The sequence below is a fragment of the Python bivittatus genome, unplaced genomic scaffold (assembly GCF_059951505.1).
Source record: "Python bivittatus isolate LINGU-HERP-01145 unplaced genomic scaffold, Pbiv_v1 ctg000220_np1212, whole genome shotgun sequence".
Classification (NCBI taxonomy): Eukaryota; Metazoa; Chordata; class Lepidosauria; order Squamata; family Pythonidae; genus Python; species Python bivittatus.
The window spans coordinates 15,486,624-15,503,019 of NW_028277048.1; the positions used below are offsets into that span (position 1 = coordinate 15,486,624).

The 16,396-nt window shown below is 39.7% G+C and overlaps 1 protein-coding gene across 9 annotated transcripts in view; it reads right to left on the reverse strand.

Moving 5' to 3' along the window:
• Nucleotides 1–16,396, reverse strand: part of R3HDM2 (R3H domain containing 2) — a 167,033-nt gene that overhangs the window by 40,692 nt on the left and 109,945 nt on the right. For 5 of the 9 annotated variants that reach the window (XM_088137957.1, XM_088137953.1, XM_088137954.1 and 2 more), the window contains exons 8-12: nt 13,538–13,678; nt 10,132–10,240; nt 8,600–8,695; nt 6,084–6,115; nt 5,934–5,987 (exon numbers count right to left, since the gene is read on the reverse strand). In XM_088137957.1, coding sequence (XP_087994083.1) covers nt 5,934–5,987; nt 6,084–6,115; nt 8,600–8,695; nt 10,132–10,240; nt 13,538–13,678 — 432 coding nt within the window. The remainder of the gene's footprint in view (nt 1–5,933; nt 5,988–6,083; nt 6,116–8,599; nt 8,696–10,131; nt 10,241–13,537; nt 13,679–16,396) is intronic. The other 4 variants (XM_088137958.1, XM_088137962.1, XM_088137959.1 and 1 more) reach the window with 1 other exon arrangement.

Consider the following 16,396-nt stretch of genomic DNA (forward strand, 5'->3'; position numbering starts at 1 on the left):
TTGATAAGATAAGCTGCAAATTAAAAGTCCTTCCATACGGACAGACAGTCAACATATAGAAATAAAAGCAGGAGTGTAAGCCCTCTTTGCCTGAGTAGCCTTACATAAATGTGTCTTGATAGCGAGAGGAGAAAACGAGCGGGCCCCTCCTCCTGCAGCCGAGGCAAGACTTAAAATCGTAGCTTTTCCGGAAAACTATTATGATGCAGACCAGCAGCTATTCGAGGTCGACCTTTGCTTCTCCAGCACTCCCTGCACTCCTCCAGGGCTAATCTTAAATACCCTTTCAGGATTGGCCTCCACCCCCCTCCACAGGTTTTAACAATTTAGAGTTCCACTTTGATTTACTTAACAGAGTTTGCAAAAGTTACAATTCAGGATACAAACCGGGGCTCTTTCCCACGATCTTATCTAGTACAAAGGCTTATGGCTATCTAACAACTAAAGTTAATTTTCTAGCGGGCCATAAATGCCTTGTCCATGTCACACTGAAGTATGAATCAGGAAGTTTTTCCATCTGCTATTGAGAACAGAGAAATATGCAAAAAAAGATGGTTATTTCTCACGACCCTGGATCTCCGTCACACCCATCTCCAGCGATTTATTAAAAATATACGTGAAAACGGGGGCCAGTTGTTCCGCACAAGCTTTCAGACACGAGGTGGTCACACTGTCTGGACCTGGAGCTTTTCCAATCTTTTGCTTTTGAAACAGACCTCGCACTTCTTTTTCTAGGATCACCAGAGGTAAGGGACCCGGGGGATTGGGGACAGGTGTAGAGAAGTTTAATGCTGATGATGTATCTGAGATACAATAAGTGGGGAAGGACAATCAATGTCTTGGATATTGAAAACAATCTTGGGAAACTTTAATTGGCTGAAAGGACATTCATAGATTTGGTACTGCTAGTCCAGACTGAGATTATTTTAGAACTCACAAAGCTTGAAACTGAAATACACACAGCCAACACCATGTTGGCTTTACAAGGCTTTATACACTCAGGTCTTTTGGCTTCAGACCTCATGTTTACATCCCTTGGGAATAGAAGCTAATTGTTTTTCAATACCAAATGCCGATAAATACAACTCTGTTAACAAGCTACTAATACTGGCACACAGTCCTTCAGGCAACAGGCATGGCTTAAATAAGAGTATGTTGGGAAAAGAAAAAAAAAGGCTCAGTACCCAATGCCGGAAGAGGAGGAAGGAAGTTTCTAGATCCAAGAAAAGAAAGAATATTTATTAATCTAATAGGTATAAAATGTATATCTTTTTGCAGAGGTGCTTTTTAGGTGTAACTCTTAAATCTTTGGTATCCAGATTACTCCAATAATCTTTTATTTTTAACACTGTTGGCTATCAAAGGTTTGATCTTGTTGCACCTAAAAGAGCTCTCAAGGATGTACATTAAAATTGCACAGAGCTTATAAATAAAGAGCTGTGTATTCATAAGCTTCTTCCCTTCTTTTTCCCTAGGTGGATATCTTATTATTGAAGGCAATCAATTACAGGATGAATTCCTTCGGCGTATATATACCAACAACCTACTGAACTCCATGTGTTCAGCAAAGCTTCATATTAGACTTGTAGATGAATATAAAAATGGTCCTCAGTCAATGGAAGCCCAGACATTTAAATGTGTCTATAGCTACTGCCGGGTGGCTAAGTTCCAAATCTGGACAAGGGACTTTAGCCAGATACAGAGATAACAGTAGGCTGTCTTTCAATTGCGAAAGAACCCCAAAAAATCCATGCTTGCCAAGCTGGAAAGAGTCAGCAATTCTCTTCCGAGGTTTGGTATTTTGCTTTCTCAATTCCCCCATCATATGTCAAGACTGGAAAGATTAGGAGCAGGTGGTTTTGGTTTGTCAATATTAAAATGAGTAAGTCAGACTTTGAAAAGATCATTTCTACCATCTGAAAGGATTGGGTGGAAGAATGAACCCAACCTACTATGGCAAATTGAAGAGTCAGTCTATCATTACAGATGCTGGCAATAGAGACTGTTTTGACCAATTTCTGGGGAAGATGTGATGTACAGAACTCTATTCCACAAAGCCTGCACTGCTGAGCAATGGGGAGTTTTCAAACTAAGGAAATGAACACAGAACCTGAAGACTTTATCACAATGAGAAAATGAGGGGGGGAGGGGGGGCATGGCCACTCATTGCCAATGACATACTAAAAAAAGTTGAGTCAACAAGCATTTCAATTCCCCCACCATCATCAGAACAGAACAGAACAGAACAGAACAGTAAAAAATTATCTATGCAAGAGGTTAAACAACATACTCTGTAACCTGAATGTCAAGTTACTGAAACTGGCTAGATTTTGAGATAGACAACCTTCAAACATACTTTGGACACAATAAACTGGGAGTTTATTTTATATAGGCAGCATTGGAAGGAAAGTTGACCAGTAGTGTTGATCAGTAGGGTTCATTTTAAGAAGTACAGAAGAACTTTCACACAGGCTATATCTTTTTAACTCAATCAACAGACCTCACTTGAGTAGGAGTAAAGCAACCTGTTAATCACTGCTTTTACTAGCCAATTCTAACTCGTATCACTTCTTTATATAGTTACAGATACAAATTGCTGAGAACAAGGAGCTCCATGCTGAGTTCCAGGGAATGTCCCCCAGTAGCTTCAACTTCTTAATTGCATCCTACCACCTGAAAGGAAGCTGCCATGCCTACAGATGAATTCCTTATCTTCAGGAGGTTTTGTTCTGGTTAGGTTTCGACAAATTATCCCGAAGATCTAATAACTGATTCTCAAAATGTTCTGGAAAGCACACATGAGGCAGCCTCATTAGGCAACTGAGTTTGATGGCTGCTATTAAAAGTAGCAGAACCAAAGAGAGATTCAGATGTGGGACACAGTGCCCAGGAACAAATTCCTATATAAATTGCACTGAAGTGAGCAGCAGCTACCCAAGAATAATAATTTCAGTTCAACTCTGATAGGTATAGTTTGGTTTTTAATGCCCACATTTGCTATGCAGGCCTTGGGCAAATACTGTGTTCTATAATCACAAAGCAAAAATACTTATATCATGCCATGCAGACTGCTCTTACTGAACAATCCACACAACTTAACTGCTTGTTTATCAAGGTAGCAAAGCAATGTTAATAAATAAGTTACGCGCTAAAGGAAGGGAAGAATGAAGAATTCCTTGATTCTGCTCCTATTTCCACAGTGACTTCAAGAAAGTGGTGCTGGAAAATTACTGCATAAGGCTTTAGCATCACAGTTTAGAATTTGCAAGGTTTTTTTCCTTTTATATTGTTAATGAGCAACATTAAAAAGGGTAATTGAGGATTTGGTGTGATGTGTCATCACTATGCAAATTAAACATTGCCATCATCATCAATTCATACAATGAATATCAGTCTTTAGACTGGATGTTTTCCAAAGATTTGGGTTCTATCCAATAGCCTAGGAATCATGAAGATATTGTTATAGTTTATAAGAAGTTACAAGCAAGGCATTTTTTGCAAAGTGAGCAGTTTCAAGTCCAATAAATTTAAAACCTACAAAGGGTGAATCCCTTTGGTGTGGTTCAAAGAACTCCAATTACTACTGGCATTATAGCTGATTTTTTCTTCCAAAGTCCTTCAACTTCAAATTGCAAATCTCAGTATTTTTTCCATGTGTTTTTCATCAATTCATTTATTTCCTGATATTGCTCCATCTATGAACCTCACTTTTTCCCCCCCAATAGCAGCAATGTCTGGTGTGTTGTATTTCAGGTGTCCGTTGGTTTGTATTTTAAAACCCAAGATTCTGACCTCCTTATTTTTTTTTGCAGGTGTGTGGTGCCAGTAGCTTTTGTTAACAGTAAAGTCAAGTTTTCTACAAAAATTTCAATGCACAATTTTTGCAGCTCTTTCGTGGCATTGCTAATACACTCGGGCAATTTTGCTACAGCCATTAATGAGGTGGTCTACATGTTCATCTTTGATCTTACATAGTTGGCATTTGCTATCATTTAAAAAGATATTCGATTTTGGCTTTGATGATTTGTAGCCTGTTGTTCTGCCATGATGGTTCCTCTGTGCTTTTCCTTTTAAAGAATTCCAGTTTTTAGCTGCTGCCAAGTCAAATATTGATCTGATTCCCCTTCAATATCATGTATATATTGAGCGTGAAGTAGTTTAGATTTCCATGCATTAAACTGGTTTTCAGTTGCTTCCTTTTTGTTTTCTTCTTTTGATTTTTTTTCCTTGGTGTTCAGTAATTTTTTTTACTGCTGCTGCTGTTGCTGTTATCCTCAACCTGCACATGAGCTGTTTTAATGAAGTAGCTGGAGCAAGCAACCTGAGACCAAATCCCAGCAAAACAGAAGTTTTTATTACATATTCAGCTAGGTGAATAGGTTACAAATTTGTAATATGTGTGCATGTGTGTGTGTATTCTAGATGGTTTTGCTCTTCTCTTCATAGTCTGGATGGTACTTGTTCACCCACCACTGTCATTAGAAGCTCAACTGACCTTTGCCTCTTAAAGTTTCTTTCATCAGCTTTAGCTAGTATGCGGACTCTAACCTTCCAAGACTCTAAAATTATAATCATATTTATTTACCCAAGCTATTTTTCTGAGGTTCTGCCCTGAGCGCCAGGTGATCCCAGGGCAGAGGGCCTTTTCAGTAATGGCATCCTGACAAATGTAAATGTCTTCCCTGAGAGCCCCGAAGCCATCGTTGAGGACTCAGGGTGTCAGGAAAAGACAGTTGGGTTTCTTAAATAAGTCACAGAAATCCGGACCTCTGGGCTTTGAAATCCATGTGGGGGTTTTGCTAGTTTGGTTTCCTGTTTTTAGAATGTATGGCTACTTTTAGAATGCCTTATTTTATATTTACTTTTTACACTTGTCTAATGTAAGCTGTTCACAGAATTTTATGTTCCTGGACAGCACGTAGAATCTGAGATCCAGATCCCTCCTTTGCTACAGCACTTCTAAGATTAAACAGGAGTGGTCTGCGAGTGTAAAGAGGCTCCTCTCCTTCTAGAGCCCCCAATTAGCCTGCCCCTCACTTATCTGAAGAAAGGAGCTGATTCATGCTTTAGAATGCTCTCCCTGGTTCAGAAAAAATAATCAATGTTAACTATTATTATTGTTGTCGTTATTTTAAAAGCATAGTTTTCATTTGCAGCAATAGTAAGAGAGAGATCTTAACTTTCTCCTTCTCCATTGCAAAGGTCCTGCTAACCTTTTCAAAAGATTGTTTAGCTCAGCTACCCTGCTGGCATACAGTGGCCTGCTCCATCCCTTTGAGAAGAAAGGTCATAGACAGTTGTAGAGCATTTGTTCAAAGTTTAATCCCAGGCATCTTCTCCATACAGGACTGAGAAAGACCAGTCTGAAGCATCAGTGAGTTCCTGTGAGACACAGCAGGTAGTCTTGAGGTATATGAATCAATGATCTGTCTTGGTATAAAGCAGCTTCCTATGCTGAGCCATATGAAATTTATTTTGAGAGAACAAAAGACAGCTTAAAATTTGACCCTGCAGTTTGGCTGACACTCTCTTCATCATATAAGGTTAAAGAAAGCCAGCTGAATTACAAGATACAAGATTATATCTTCCAGAAGCATCAATAGATAGGGGAAGCAGCTGCACAAAGACTGAAGCATTTCTGTTTTTTTCATCCATTTCCCCATTCTAACTCTTTGCAAGACTTCAACCCTAAGCTCACTTACTTGGAAGTCAGCTGCATGGGAAGCAATAGAATTTACTACCTAAGTAAATGTTCTCAGACACTAAAAACAATAAAAAGTCTCTGAGCACCCATTTCTCTCTTGTTGTGGGAGAAGAAAAACAGAAAGTGATGTTGCAAAAGATATGACAACTTGAAGGACTCGACAAGCAGCCATGCATGGTGCGAACTTGCTCTGCAAGACAAATGTATGCAAGAAATCACACAGAGGTACCTAAAGATCTGTCGCCTTTTGTGAGAGCTAGAAGAAAAGCCTTCTTTGGCGAGTCTGTTGGTTAACATCAAAGAAAAGCATTGTTATGGAGTTTCAGGATCCTCAAGAAAGATTGAAGATTAGAAGGAAGCATGCACAAGCTTTACTAACCTGCTTTCATTCAGGAATCCATTTTGGCCCGACTAACGTCAAGCAGAGCCGCACAATTTGAAACAGAAATAGAAAGAAATCTCATTAGACAATGATTACAGCAGGCTGAAATCTAAACATCTAAACATTCCAGAAGGGCTCCCCAAAGCCCTGTTAAAACTTTCCCATGACTGTATCTATCAGGCAGAAAATCTATAATGAAACAAAACTATGTTCATTTGACTTTACACAAATTCCAGATTTGCAATAACCCCCATATATACAACTATGAAGAAATTTGGTAGTCAACCTACAGTGATGCTTAAGTTTGTGAACCTGTTTGAATTTTTAATATTTCTGCATAAATATGACCTAAAACAATATCTGTTCTCCACACAAGTCCTAAAACTAGATAAAGAGAACCCAATTTTAAAAAATGTATCAAAAACATTATACTGATTCATTGATTTATTGAGGAAAATGATCTAAAGCTACATACTTGTGTGTGGCAAAAGTATGCGAACCTTTGCTTTCAGTAACTGGTGTGCACCCCTTGGGCAGCAATAACTGCAGCAAAACCTTTCCAATAACTGTTGGTTACTCCTGTACATCAGCTTAGAGGAATTTTAGTCCTTTCCTCCTTACAGAACAGTTTCAGCCCTGGGATGTGGGCAGGCTTCCTTGCATGAACTGCTCGCTTCAGGGTCTTCCACAACCATTTTATAGGATTAAGGTCAGGACTTGGACTTGGCCATTCCAAAATGTTAATTTTCTTCTGCTTCAACCATTCTTTGGTCATCCAACCTGTGTGTTTTGGGTCGTTGTCTTGCTGCATGACCCAATTTCACAGATTCCCTGACATTTTCCTGTAGAATTTGCTGGTACAATTCAGAATTCATAGTTCCATCAATGATGGCAAGCCGTCCTGGTCCAGAGGCAGCAAAGCAGGCCCAAACTGTGATAGTGCCACCACGTTTCACAGACAGGATAAGGTTCTTATGCTGGAATGCAGTGTTTGCCTTTTGCCAAACATAACACTTTTTGCCAAACATTTCAAACATACATTCAAGCCAAAAAGTTCTATTTTGGTCTCATCCATCCATAGAACATTCTTCCAATAGCCTTCTGGTTTATCCACGTGGTCTTTCATAAACTGCAGACAGGCAGCAGTGTTCTTTTTGGAGAGTAGTGGCTTTCTCCTTGCAACCCTGCCATGCACACCACTGTTATTCAGTGTTGTCTTGATGGTAGTCTCATGGTAGTCTCTCTTAAACTGTAAACTGCCCAGAGTTACTTCCTAGTGAGATGGGTGGTGACCAAATTTGAAACATAAATAAAAAAAATGAACATTGACATTCACCAATGTAAGAGAAGCCTTTAGTTCCTTAGACATTACCCTGGAGTTCTTTGAGACCTCCTGGAATATTGCATGCCTAGCTCTTGGTGTGATCTTGGTTGGTTGACTACTCCTGGGGAGAGTAACAATAGTGTTCAATTGCCTTCATTTGTACACAATCTGCCTGACAGTGGACTGGTGGAATCCCAACTCTTTGGAAATAGTTTGTAAACTTTTCCAGCCAGGTGAGCATCAACAACTGTTTTTCAGAGGTCCTCGGAAATCTTTGTTCATGACACACTGTGTTGTGAAGATCAGACTTTGATAGTGAACACCCAGAATTCTGTTATGTAAATAAGGCAGGACCTCCCACACTCACACCTGATTATCATCCCATTGATTGATGATCACACTTGCCTCTAATTTCCCCTTCAAATGAACTGATAATCCTGAGGTTCACGTATTTTTGCCACACACAAATATGTAACTTTCGATCATTTTCCCCAATAAATCAATGAACAAGTATAATGTTTTTGACTCACTTGTTTGACTGGGTTCCCTTTATCTTGTTTTAGGACCTGTGTGGGGAACAGACATCATTTTAAGTAATATTTATGGAGAAATATTGAACATTCAAAAGGGTTCACAAACTTTTAAGCACCACTGTATTTCAAAACACCCTGATTGCTAGGGAAAAAAGGAAGACAATTGCTTTCCTTAGAAGTGGCAAAAATAACATTTACTTGTAAAGTCTTAGTCTGGACCCTTTTGTTCTCCCTCCTTTTCCTGATGCTAATGGTTTTCCTTGTACTATCATTACAGCAGGCCAGTACTGGGAGAAGACTGATATAACCTCTAATTGCCCATGGCTCATTTCTTGGTATCAGAAGGGGGCTTACTTATCTTGTTGAGCTAGCTAAGTGGTTATCTTAGGGCTAAAGGCTGCACTGGATAAAATTCAGTTGCTTAACTTCATGTTTCTGTGTCTTAAATGTTCATTGTAAAGAGCCTCCATAATTGTACTGTACTTGGTAATTTCCTGGTGATTCCGGGTTGTGCCCCAGCAGAAATATAATGATTCAGTGTTTCAAAGGAAATTAAATTCTTTAGAGGTTCAGATGATAATTAAACACAAATCAACTTATAGATATATAGAATACTGAACATCTTATGGGTCCCATGAAAATGGATCCATACTTACCTCCCGTGCAAATATGCGTTCCCTCACCCTCTGGTACTCCTCTTCTCGCTCTTCTATAGATTTGCTCCTTCGTCCATCCTGCAGTGGGATCCTAATCTAGATTGACAAACAGAACTTTGTTTAGTTAAGGCCTTGCTCTATGCCAAACCCAACAGCAAACCATATATATACAATCAGCAAATACTTTATGAATCCTTTAAGCAGGCTGAGAGCACAGATTTGCCTGGGTAAATTAGTCTGCTTTGGAAATATTTCTGGGTTTTGGCGAGCAAATTTTTTGAAGCCATTTAATCCCAATATTTGTGACAAAAAGGGAATAAGAATTATTTTGCTTTCAACCATCACAGCTTGCATGTATAAATCAAGCCCATGCAGTCCACATAACAGGCAGTCTGGCAGGCACAACATGGCCTCATCTCCACGATTATAACGCAACTTCTAAATCTAAGTATCCTGTTAAACTGCAAGCTATCCTTTTTTGTTAGAAGAAATAACAATTTAGCACGTTCTCTTCTTTGCTTTCTAGTACACCAGAATCAAAATAATCTCACAGAAAAAAAAAAGTCCTAACTCTCAGGTTCAACAATTAAAGCTAGACCTTACTGATCATTAATTCAATGAAAATATCAGACCAAAAGAAGAGCCCCGCTGGATCAAGTCCACAGCCCATCGATTCCAGCATTCTTTGTTACATACGGGCCAGTTAGATATACTCTGGAAGCTCACAGAAATAGAGTGGAAGTCAGTAGGATGTAGATAACTGTTACTCCCTTGTTCAGTTGATCATTCGCAAATGGTATTTAAGGGATTTTGCTTGTGATTCCAGTAGTAAAGTGTGGTCATTGATAGCCTGATGTTCCAAAAAGTTGTCCAGCCCCATTTAAAACATTCTTGACTGGTGAGATTCATCTCCAGTGTCCCAAAATTCCACCAATTGATTATGTGGTATAAAGGGCCACCTTCTTCTATTAGTCCTGAATCTCTCCACATTTAGCTTTAATGAATGGCCCCAAGTTCTAACACTACAAGAAAAAAGCATGGATTGAGTGTATGTACATACAAAATTTGGATTTTGTACTCATCGCTTTGCATGGATTGCATTCATTACTTTGCAATCCATTCCAGCTCTTCTTGGAACTCCTCATAATCCCTTTCAAAAAATATGGTTCTTTAACTCTCCAATTTGAAAATTAAACCAGCAAAAGCCTCTAGACCAGCCTTCCTGGTCTAGTCTTCCTGCAACTTCTTAAATTCCCAGTAAATATGTCCAAATCTATATCATGCTGGCTAGGAATTACAAGACTTGCTGTCCCATCACTTCTGGAGGGCACCAGATTGGGGAAGTCCGCTTTCCATACAAATATGATTCTGTCTGAATGATGTAAAGTAGCTCATGGGAACTTAACCAAGTATATAAATATTGTAAAGAAGCAGAGCCAGGGGAAATAACAAGTGATGAAAGCTAATAAATGTGACCACTGTCCACTAATGAGGAATGCATGCAAGTCAAGTTATACTATGGCATCTCCTACCTGATTATCATCTCGATCAATGCTGGTATCGTCTCGCTTGAGGATAAACCTCTGTGGAAAGTCAGTGCTCTTCTCATCTTTGATGTGTTCAGAGAACCTCTGCTCAGGGCTGTGGAGAAGACCCGAGCCAAATTTTAGCAGATGAGATGGTGAAGCAGTCAGGATTCAAAAGGACTAAAAGATTTGTTCCTGTGCTGAATGCACCAATGTGTCTATGAGGAGATTCTAGGCTCACAACTGGCATGTGCTAGATTTCTGCCAGGCTGCCCCCTCCATTCCCCAAGAGAAGGCTTCCATTCAGGCCACTTTTGGTTTTTCCCTAATACTGGTACACCTATACTATCCAGATCAGCTCAAAGTTTGTCTAGGTAAAGCATTAGGCTTGCAACAGAGATGCATCCAAGTTCATCAAGCTCAAATAATAAGCTTTGGGGGACTCAGAAATGTTTGTCTCAGTGAAGCCAGAAAAAACTTCCTAAATCATGCTCTGCACTGAAGTACTACATCTCATAAAGATAATGCTTAGTGGGACAGACTGTATTCTTTTCTATCTTTCTACATACACATGAACTAGATCTTCCAGCCTAAAAGAACTCACAGAAGATGCATTTTCATCCTTGTTACTTTGGGAGTGGTTCTGCAAAGCAACCTACCCAGCAAAGCAACAGTCTTTTTATTGCTTTAGATGAGGAACTTCAATTTGAAAAGCTGTACGGAATTTGGATTCATTCAAAAATCACCTGAGCCATTTCCCTATTGGTGTGTTGGGGTGGGGGGTGGGGCAGAAGAGCTTGACTTATTTCCAATCCAACCCGTGGCTAGAGAAACTCATCCATCTTCCACTGTGATCTTGTGCTTGGCTTTTGCTCCCTTGCCTCCTCCTTCTCATCAGGCCTGGGATATATATTATAGCCTTAGAGCCTTTAGACTGCCAAGAAAGCCCAGTGTCAAAATGGTGCCTTTCTGAAGCAACTCTACTGTGGGCTGTAGATGCTGAGATGTACAGTACTGTGCGAAAGTTTTAGGCAGGTGTGAAAAAATGCTGTAAAGTAAGAATGCTTTCAAAAATATATATTGTAATTGTTTATGTTTATCAATTTACAAAATGTAAAGTGAGCAAACAGAAGAAAAACCCAAATCAAATCAATATTTGGTGTGACTACTCTTTGGCTTCAAGCCAGCATCAATTCATACACTTGCACACTTTGTACACTTGCACAAAGTCAGGGATCTTGTAGGATTAGATTCAAGTGTATGATTAACCAATTATACCAAGCAGGTGCTAATGATCATCAATTTCATATGTAAGTTGAAACACAGTCATTAACTGAAACAGAAACAGCTGTGTAAGAGGCTTAAAACTGGGTGAGGAACAGCCAAACTCTGCTACTAAGGTGAGGTTGTGGAAGTTTCATGTCACAGGTCATACACCACAGCAAGACTGAGCATAGCAACAAGACACAAGGTAGTTCTACTGCATCAGCAAGATCTTTCCCTGACAAAAATTTCAAAGCAGACTGGGGTTTCAAGATATGCTGTTCAAGCTCTTTTGAAGAAAGAGGCAACGTTGAGGACCGTAGACAGCGGTCGGCTAAGGAAACTTAATGCAGCAGATGAAAGACACATCATGCTTACTTCCCTTCGAGATTGGAAGATGTCCAGCAGTGCCATCAGCACAGAACTGGTGGAAACCAGTGGGACCCAGGTATACCCATCTACTGTTGGGAGAAGTCTAGCGAGAAGTGGTCTTCATGGAAGAAGTGCGGCCAGAAAGCCATACCTCCGACGTGGAAACAAGGCTAAGTGACTCAAGTATGCACGAAAACATAGGAACTGGGGTGTGAAAAAATGGCAGCAGGTGCTCTGGACTGATGAGTCAAATTTGAAATATTTGGCTGTAGCAGGAGGCAGTTTGTTTGCCGAAGGGCTAGAGAACGGTACAATAATGAGTGTCTGCAGGCAACAGTGAAACATGGTGGAGGTTCCTTGCAAGTTTGGGGCTGCAAATGGAGTTGGAGATTTGGTCAGGGTCAGTGGTGTCCTCAATGCTGAGAAATACAGGCAGATACCTATCCATCATGCCATACCATCAGGGAGGCATGTGATTGGCCCCAAATTTATTCTGCAGCAGGGCAACAACCCCAAACATACAGCCAATGTCATGAAGAACTATCTTCAGCATAAAGAAGAACAAGGAGTCCTGGAAGTGATGGTTTGGCCCCCACAGAGCCCTGATCTCAACATCATCGAGTCTGTCTGGGATTACATGAAGAGACAGAAGGATTTGAGGCAGCCTACATCCACAGGAGATCTGTGGTTAGTTTTCCAAGATGTTTGGAACAACCTACCTGCTAAATTCCTTCAAAAACTGTGTGCAAGTGTACCTAGAAGAATTGATGCTGTTTTGAAGGCAAAGGGTGGTCACACCAAATATTGATTTGATTTGGGTTTTTCTTCTGTTTGCTCACTTTGCATTTTGTAAATTGATTAACATAAGCAATACAATATATATTTTTGAAAGCATTCTTACTTTACATCATTTTTTCACACCTGCCTAAAACTTTTGCACAGTACTGTATTTAAAAAAAAAAAATCATGGTGGCAGGCCCTTCACATGGCAGTTTTAAAATGTTATCTAACATTAATGCCAACATAATCCAGGAGTGGTCTAGGAAACTCCAGCACACCCTGTAGAAAACAGGGAGGAAAAACCATCTGTTTCCTGCTCAAGGAAGGAAGAAAACTGGGGAGAAAGCCATCACATTTTAGGTGTCTTTCTTCTTTCAACGGGAAAAGCTGGAAGAATGGGGAAAAGGTTTGTGATGAGGAAAGAAATGGTCTGTGAACCCTGCCTTCATGGAGCATAGAACTTCTCCATAGCCCTGCCAAGCAGAGGGAAAAAAAAGGATCAGGTCATGGAGGTAAAAATCCATTTCAGAGGGCCCAAAATGTTTTTGGATAAAAGCCAGGAAGCCCAGTGTCCTCTAGACATTCAGCAGTACAAGTCCCACAGTTGGTTGCTTTTGGACATGTGGACTGTGGCTGATATAGGTTTCCAAATGAAACAACTGGATGACACCATGCTACCTGTCACAGTTTTAGGATAAGGATAACCATTAAGAGGCTGTTACAAGGAGCTTTGACTTATATTCCATTTCTGTCATGAATTGATTAGGCAAGGCAAGGGAAAGAAAGACAAGGATAATCTCAATGTTGCTCTATGGAGCCTGCACAAGAAGGGGTGAAATCCAATGGCCTTAATGGTACTTTCTAACTCTATGATTGTAGGAATAGCAAGTTAGAAAGAGCTCTGAATATTCCGAAGAGCTATAGAAATGTTAAAGCATTAAGAATGTAATTAATTTCCCAGTACCCCCTTCCTAGTTGAAAAGCATTCTTGCCTTACATTCTTGTGTTACCGGTCTTGTTGATAATGACAGCTTTCCCCGTTTGGTCTACGTTGTGGTCCATGCCAAAATAGGCAGCCACCCGGTGTAAAAGCATTCTGTGGTATGAGGTCATTTGAGGAAACTTCTTGAACTGATTGCTGACCGCAGCAAGGGCAAAGGGGAAGGAGAGGAAAGAACAAGACAATAAAAAATGAAAGCCATGATACACTACATTGCTTCAACTAAAAATGTCATCCTCAGAATAACTTATACTGAAGTTCTTTACTAAAGCAAGAGTGCAGTGAAACAACCCTGGACTTAAATAAGCTGCTTTCTGGCAGACCATGAACAGGAATGAAGAATGCAAACTCTAGATTGCCCTGCCATTGCTTAAAATGCCCCAGGCCTACTAAAATGAAACAAAATGTTGCCTGGAAAAGAGAGAGTCTGACACTGAGCTATAACAGGTTCTACAGGATGTCTACAATGGACATAAACACTTTAGAAAGTGTTCACCTTCAGATGGCTATACTTTAGAAAGGTAGCATTCTGATACAGTATAAGGGAAAGGGGCATCCAGGAAAAAGAACAACCCATGGATATTCTTTTTTGACATCTTCAGCATCTTTTGAAAAGTCTCAACCAAACCTAAACATTTGTCAACATGGTCTCATTTCCTATTGCAGCTGAAAACCCAGCAACCAGAAAACCTAGAACTGTGCAAGTTCACTGTGACCAGAACACGAATCAGTAATTAACCTTTTATATTTTCTTGACTTACTTAGACTGGGGAGGTAGCCTTAATTGTTTCCATTTTTTTACATTAAAAAAAAAAGTAAACTCACATATATTAGAATCAATTAGTATCCCATCAGTTGATGCCTACCCTCCTAAATTTACAACCTTCCATAGTCTGGACCTCTCCAGATGGGACTGCAAATCCCAGTGTTTTCTCCTTTTGGTCATGCTGGCTGGGAATTCTTGAAGTTGCAGTTCCAACACATCTGTAGGGTGCCAGATGGGGGCACAACAAATAAACACTTGTTTCCATGTGAGTAATGCTCAACTAGAACTTCCTGAAAACTGAAAATGTGGGCAACCTTGGTCATCAGCTCCATGGCAGATGGTGGGATACGTTTAGCAGAGACACTCTCATTCAGCAAATTTAGCAGGTAAAAAGATCAAGCTAAACTGCTGCAGCAAGAATCCATTCACTGGTAACTAAACCATCACTAGCAACTCAGTAATACTGCTTTACAGATAGTGCAAATTGCAATTTGATATAATTTTACACTGTTAAAAAATCATTGACATTTAAATAATCCAAAAAAATCATTTCATCTCTACTAGTGGTTCATTCAGTTACACCTGGGAGTAATGTGGACTTTTTTAGGACGGGCACTGAAGCAACTCTTCCTACAGTTTTATGCAATGAATGGCTTGCATCCATTTCAAGTCATGTATACTAGCTCTAGGAATAATGACTTAAATATCGATATATTAGAATGCTAATCTTATATGCACATGTACCTATGTAGTAAGCTGCCCACTGTCATTTGGAATAAGCTGACATATAAATACTAAGGGGAAAAAACCTTCCAAAACACAAACCATATCTTAGCTTTTAGCTGAATCTTGGTATATTCTGCCCTAAACAACAGGGTCCAAGTATTTGATTAATAGTGTGAACTAATGAAAAAAGCCTTCCAGCAGGCATTCTTCCGGCATTCCTAGTAATTACATATTGGACATTTAAGATTTAGCATATTATGTGAACCCAGTTATCTGTGTTGTACAAACCCAGCTATTTATTCAATAAACCACAAATAACCATAGCTTAGCACTATTAAGCTATCTGATCCTGGATCAGACCATTAATGTATCTCTCCCAGTATATGTCTACATAGATAAATGGACTAAGAGAATTTCTAAAGAATTTCCCTAAAATTCTTTTGAACAAGGATGTCAGCAACTAAACTGGGCAAATGCTTTGTTAGACAGCTACAGGTCTCCATTTCTTCCCCGCTATTTCTGTATTGGCCGCTGAAAAATTAAAAAGAATGGACTTCACTCATACTGCATGGTTGGCTTAAACCATACATGCCTAGATTCAGATCTGAATGGGATACTGAAAGGCTTAACACTGTTTGCTTTAAATATCTGCAGAGAACTAAAATAAAGAGCTATACAAGCAAGCTTGGAAAGAAGAAAGGTGTGCAATCTCCTACCAGTACACTTACATCCCCTTCCCCTTTAATAAGCCATGAACACGCTTGTTATGGGTAAAGAAGGCATGACAAAAAGTCTTAACAGTTTGTAACAGATGCATGTGTCTATCCAGAAAGAACCATGGCTCATTAGCAATACATTTAGTTTTAGTAGCATAGAGGCCAATTTTTAATCTTAAGAATCACTCTTTAAAGAATGTTAGGGAAGAGTAACCTTCCAAAGGATAGCCGAAATATATGATACATAGCACATTAGGTTGTCAACGAAGCTGCAGTGTGGGATTTCCTTCTGCTCTTCTAATGTCTACTATAACTTTGTGTTATATCAACTTTTTATTATGTTGAGTTCGGAGAAGTCTGTATAAGCTGCAGTTTATGCAGAGATGTTCACAAGTGTGGTAGTGAGTGTGGGTGTGTAAGAAAGGTAAGATGGTGCCCATAAAAAAAGGGTGGCTTTTGACTGCACAGTTGCACTGCCATCTTGACTTGGTTGACACCCCTACCCCCAGGGATACCCTGAATTTTCGTGTAGCATCTGCTGTGTTGGATAATGACTGGAAGGCCCAGGTTGAAATCCCCGTTTAACCATAACACCTTCTGAAGGATCTTGGACCATCGAGAACGGTCCTGAAGATAAAAGTGGGCTGA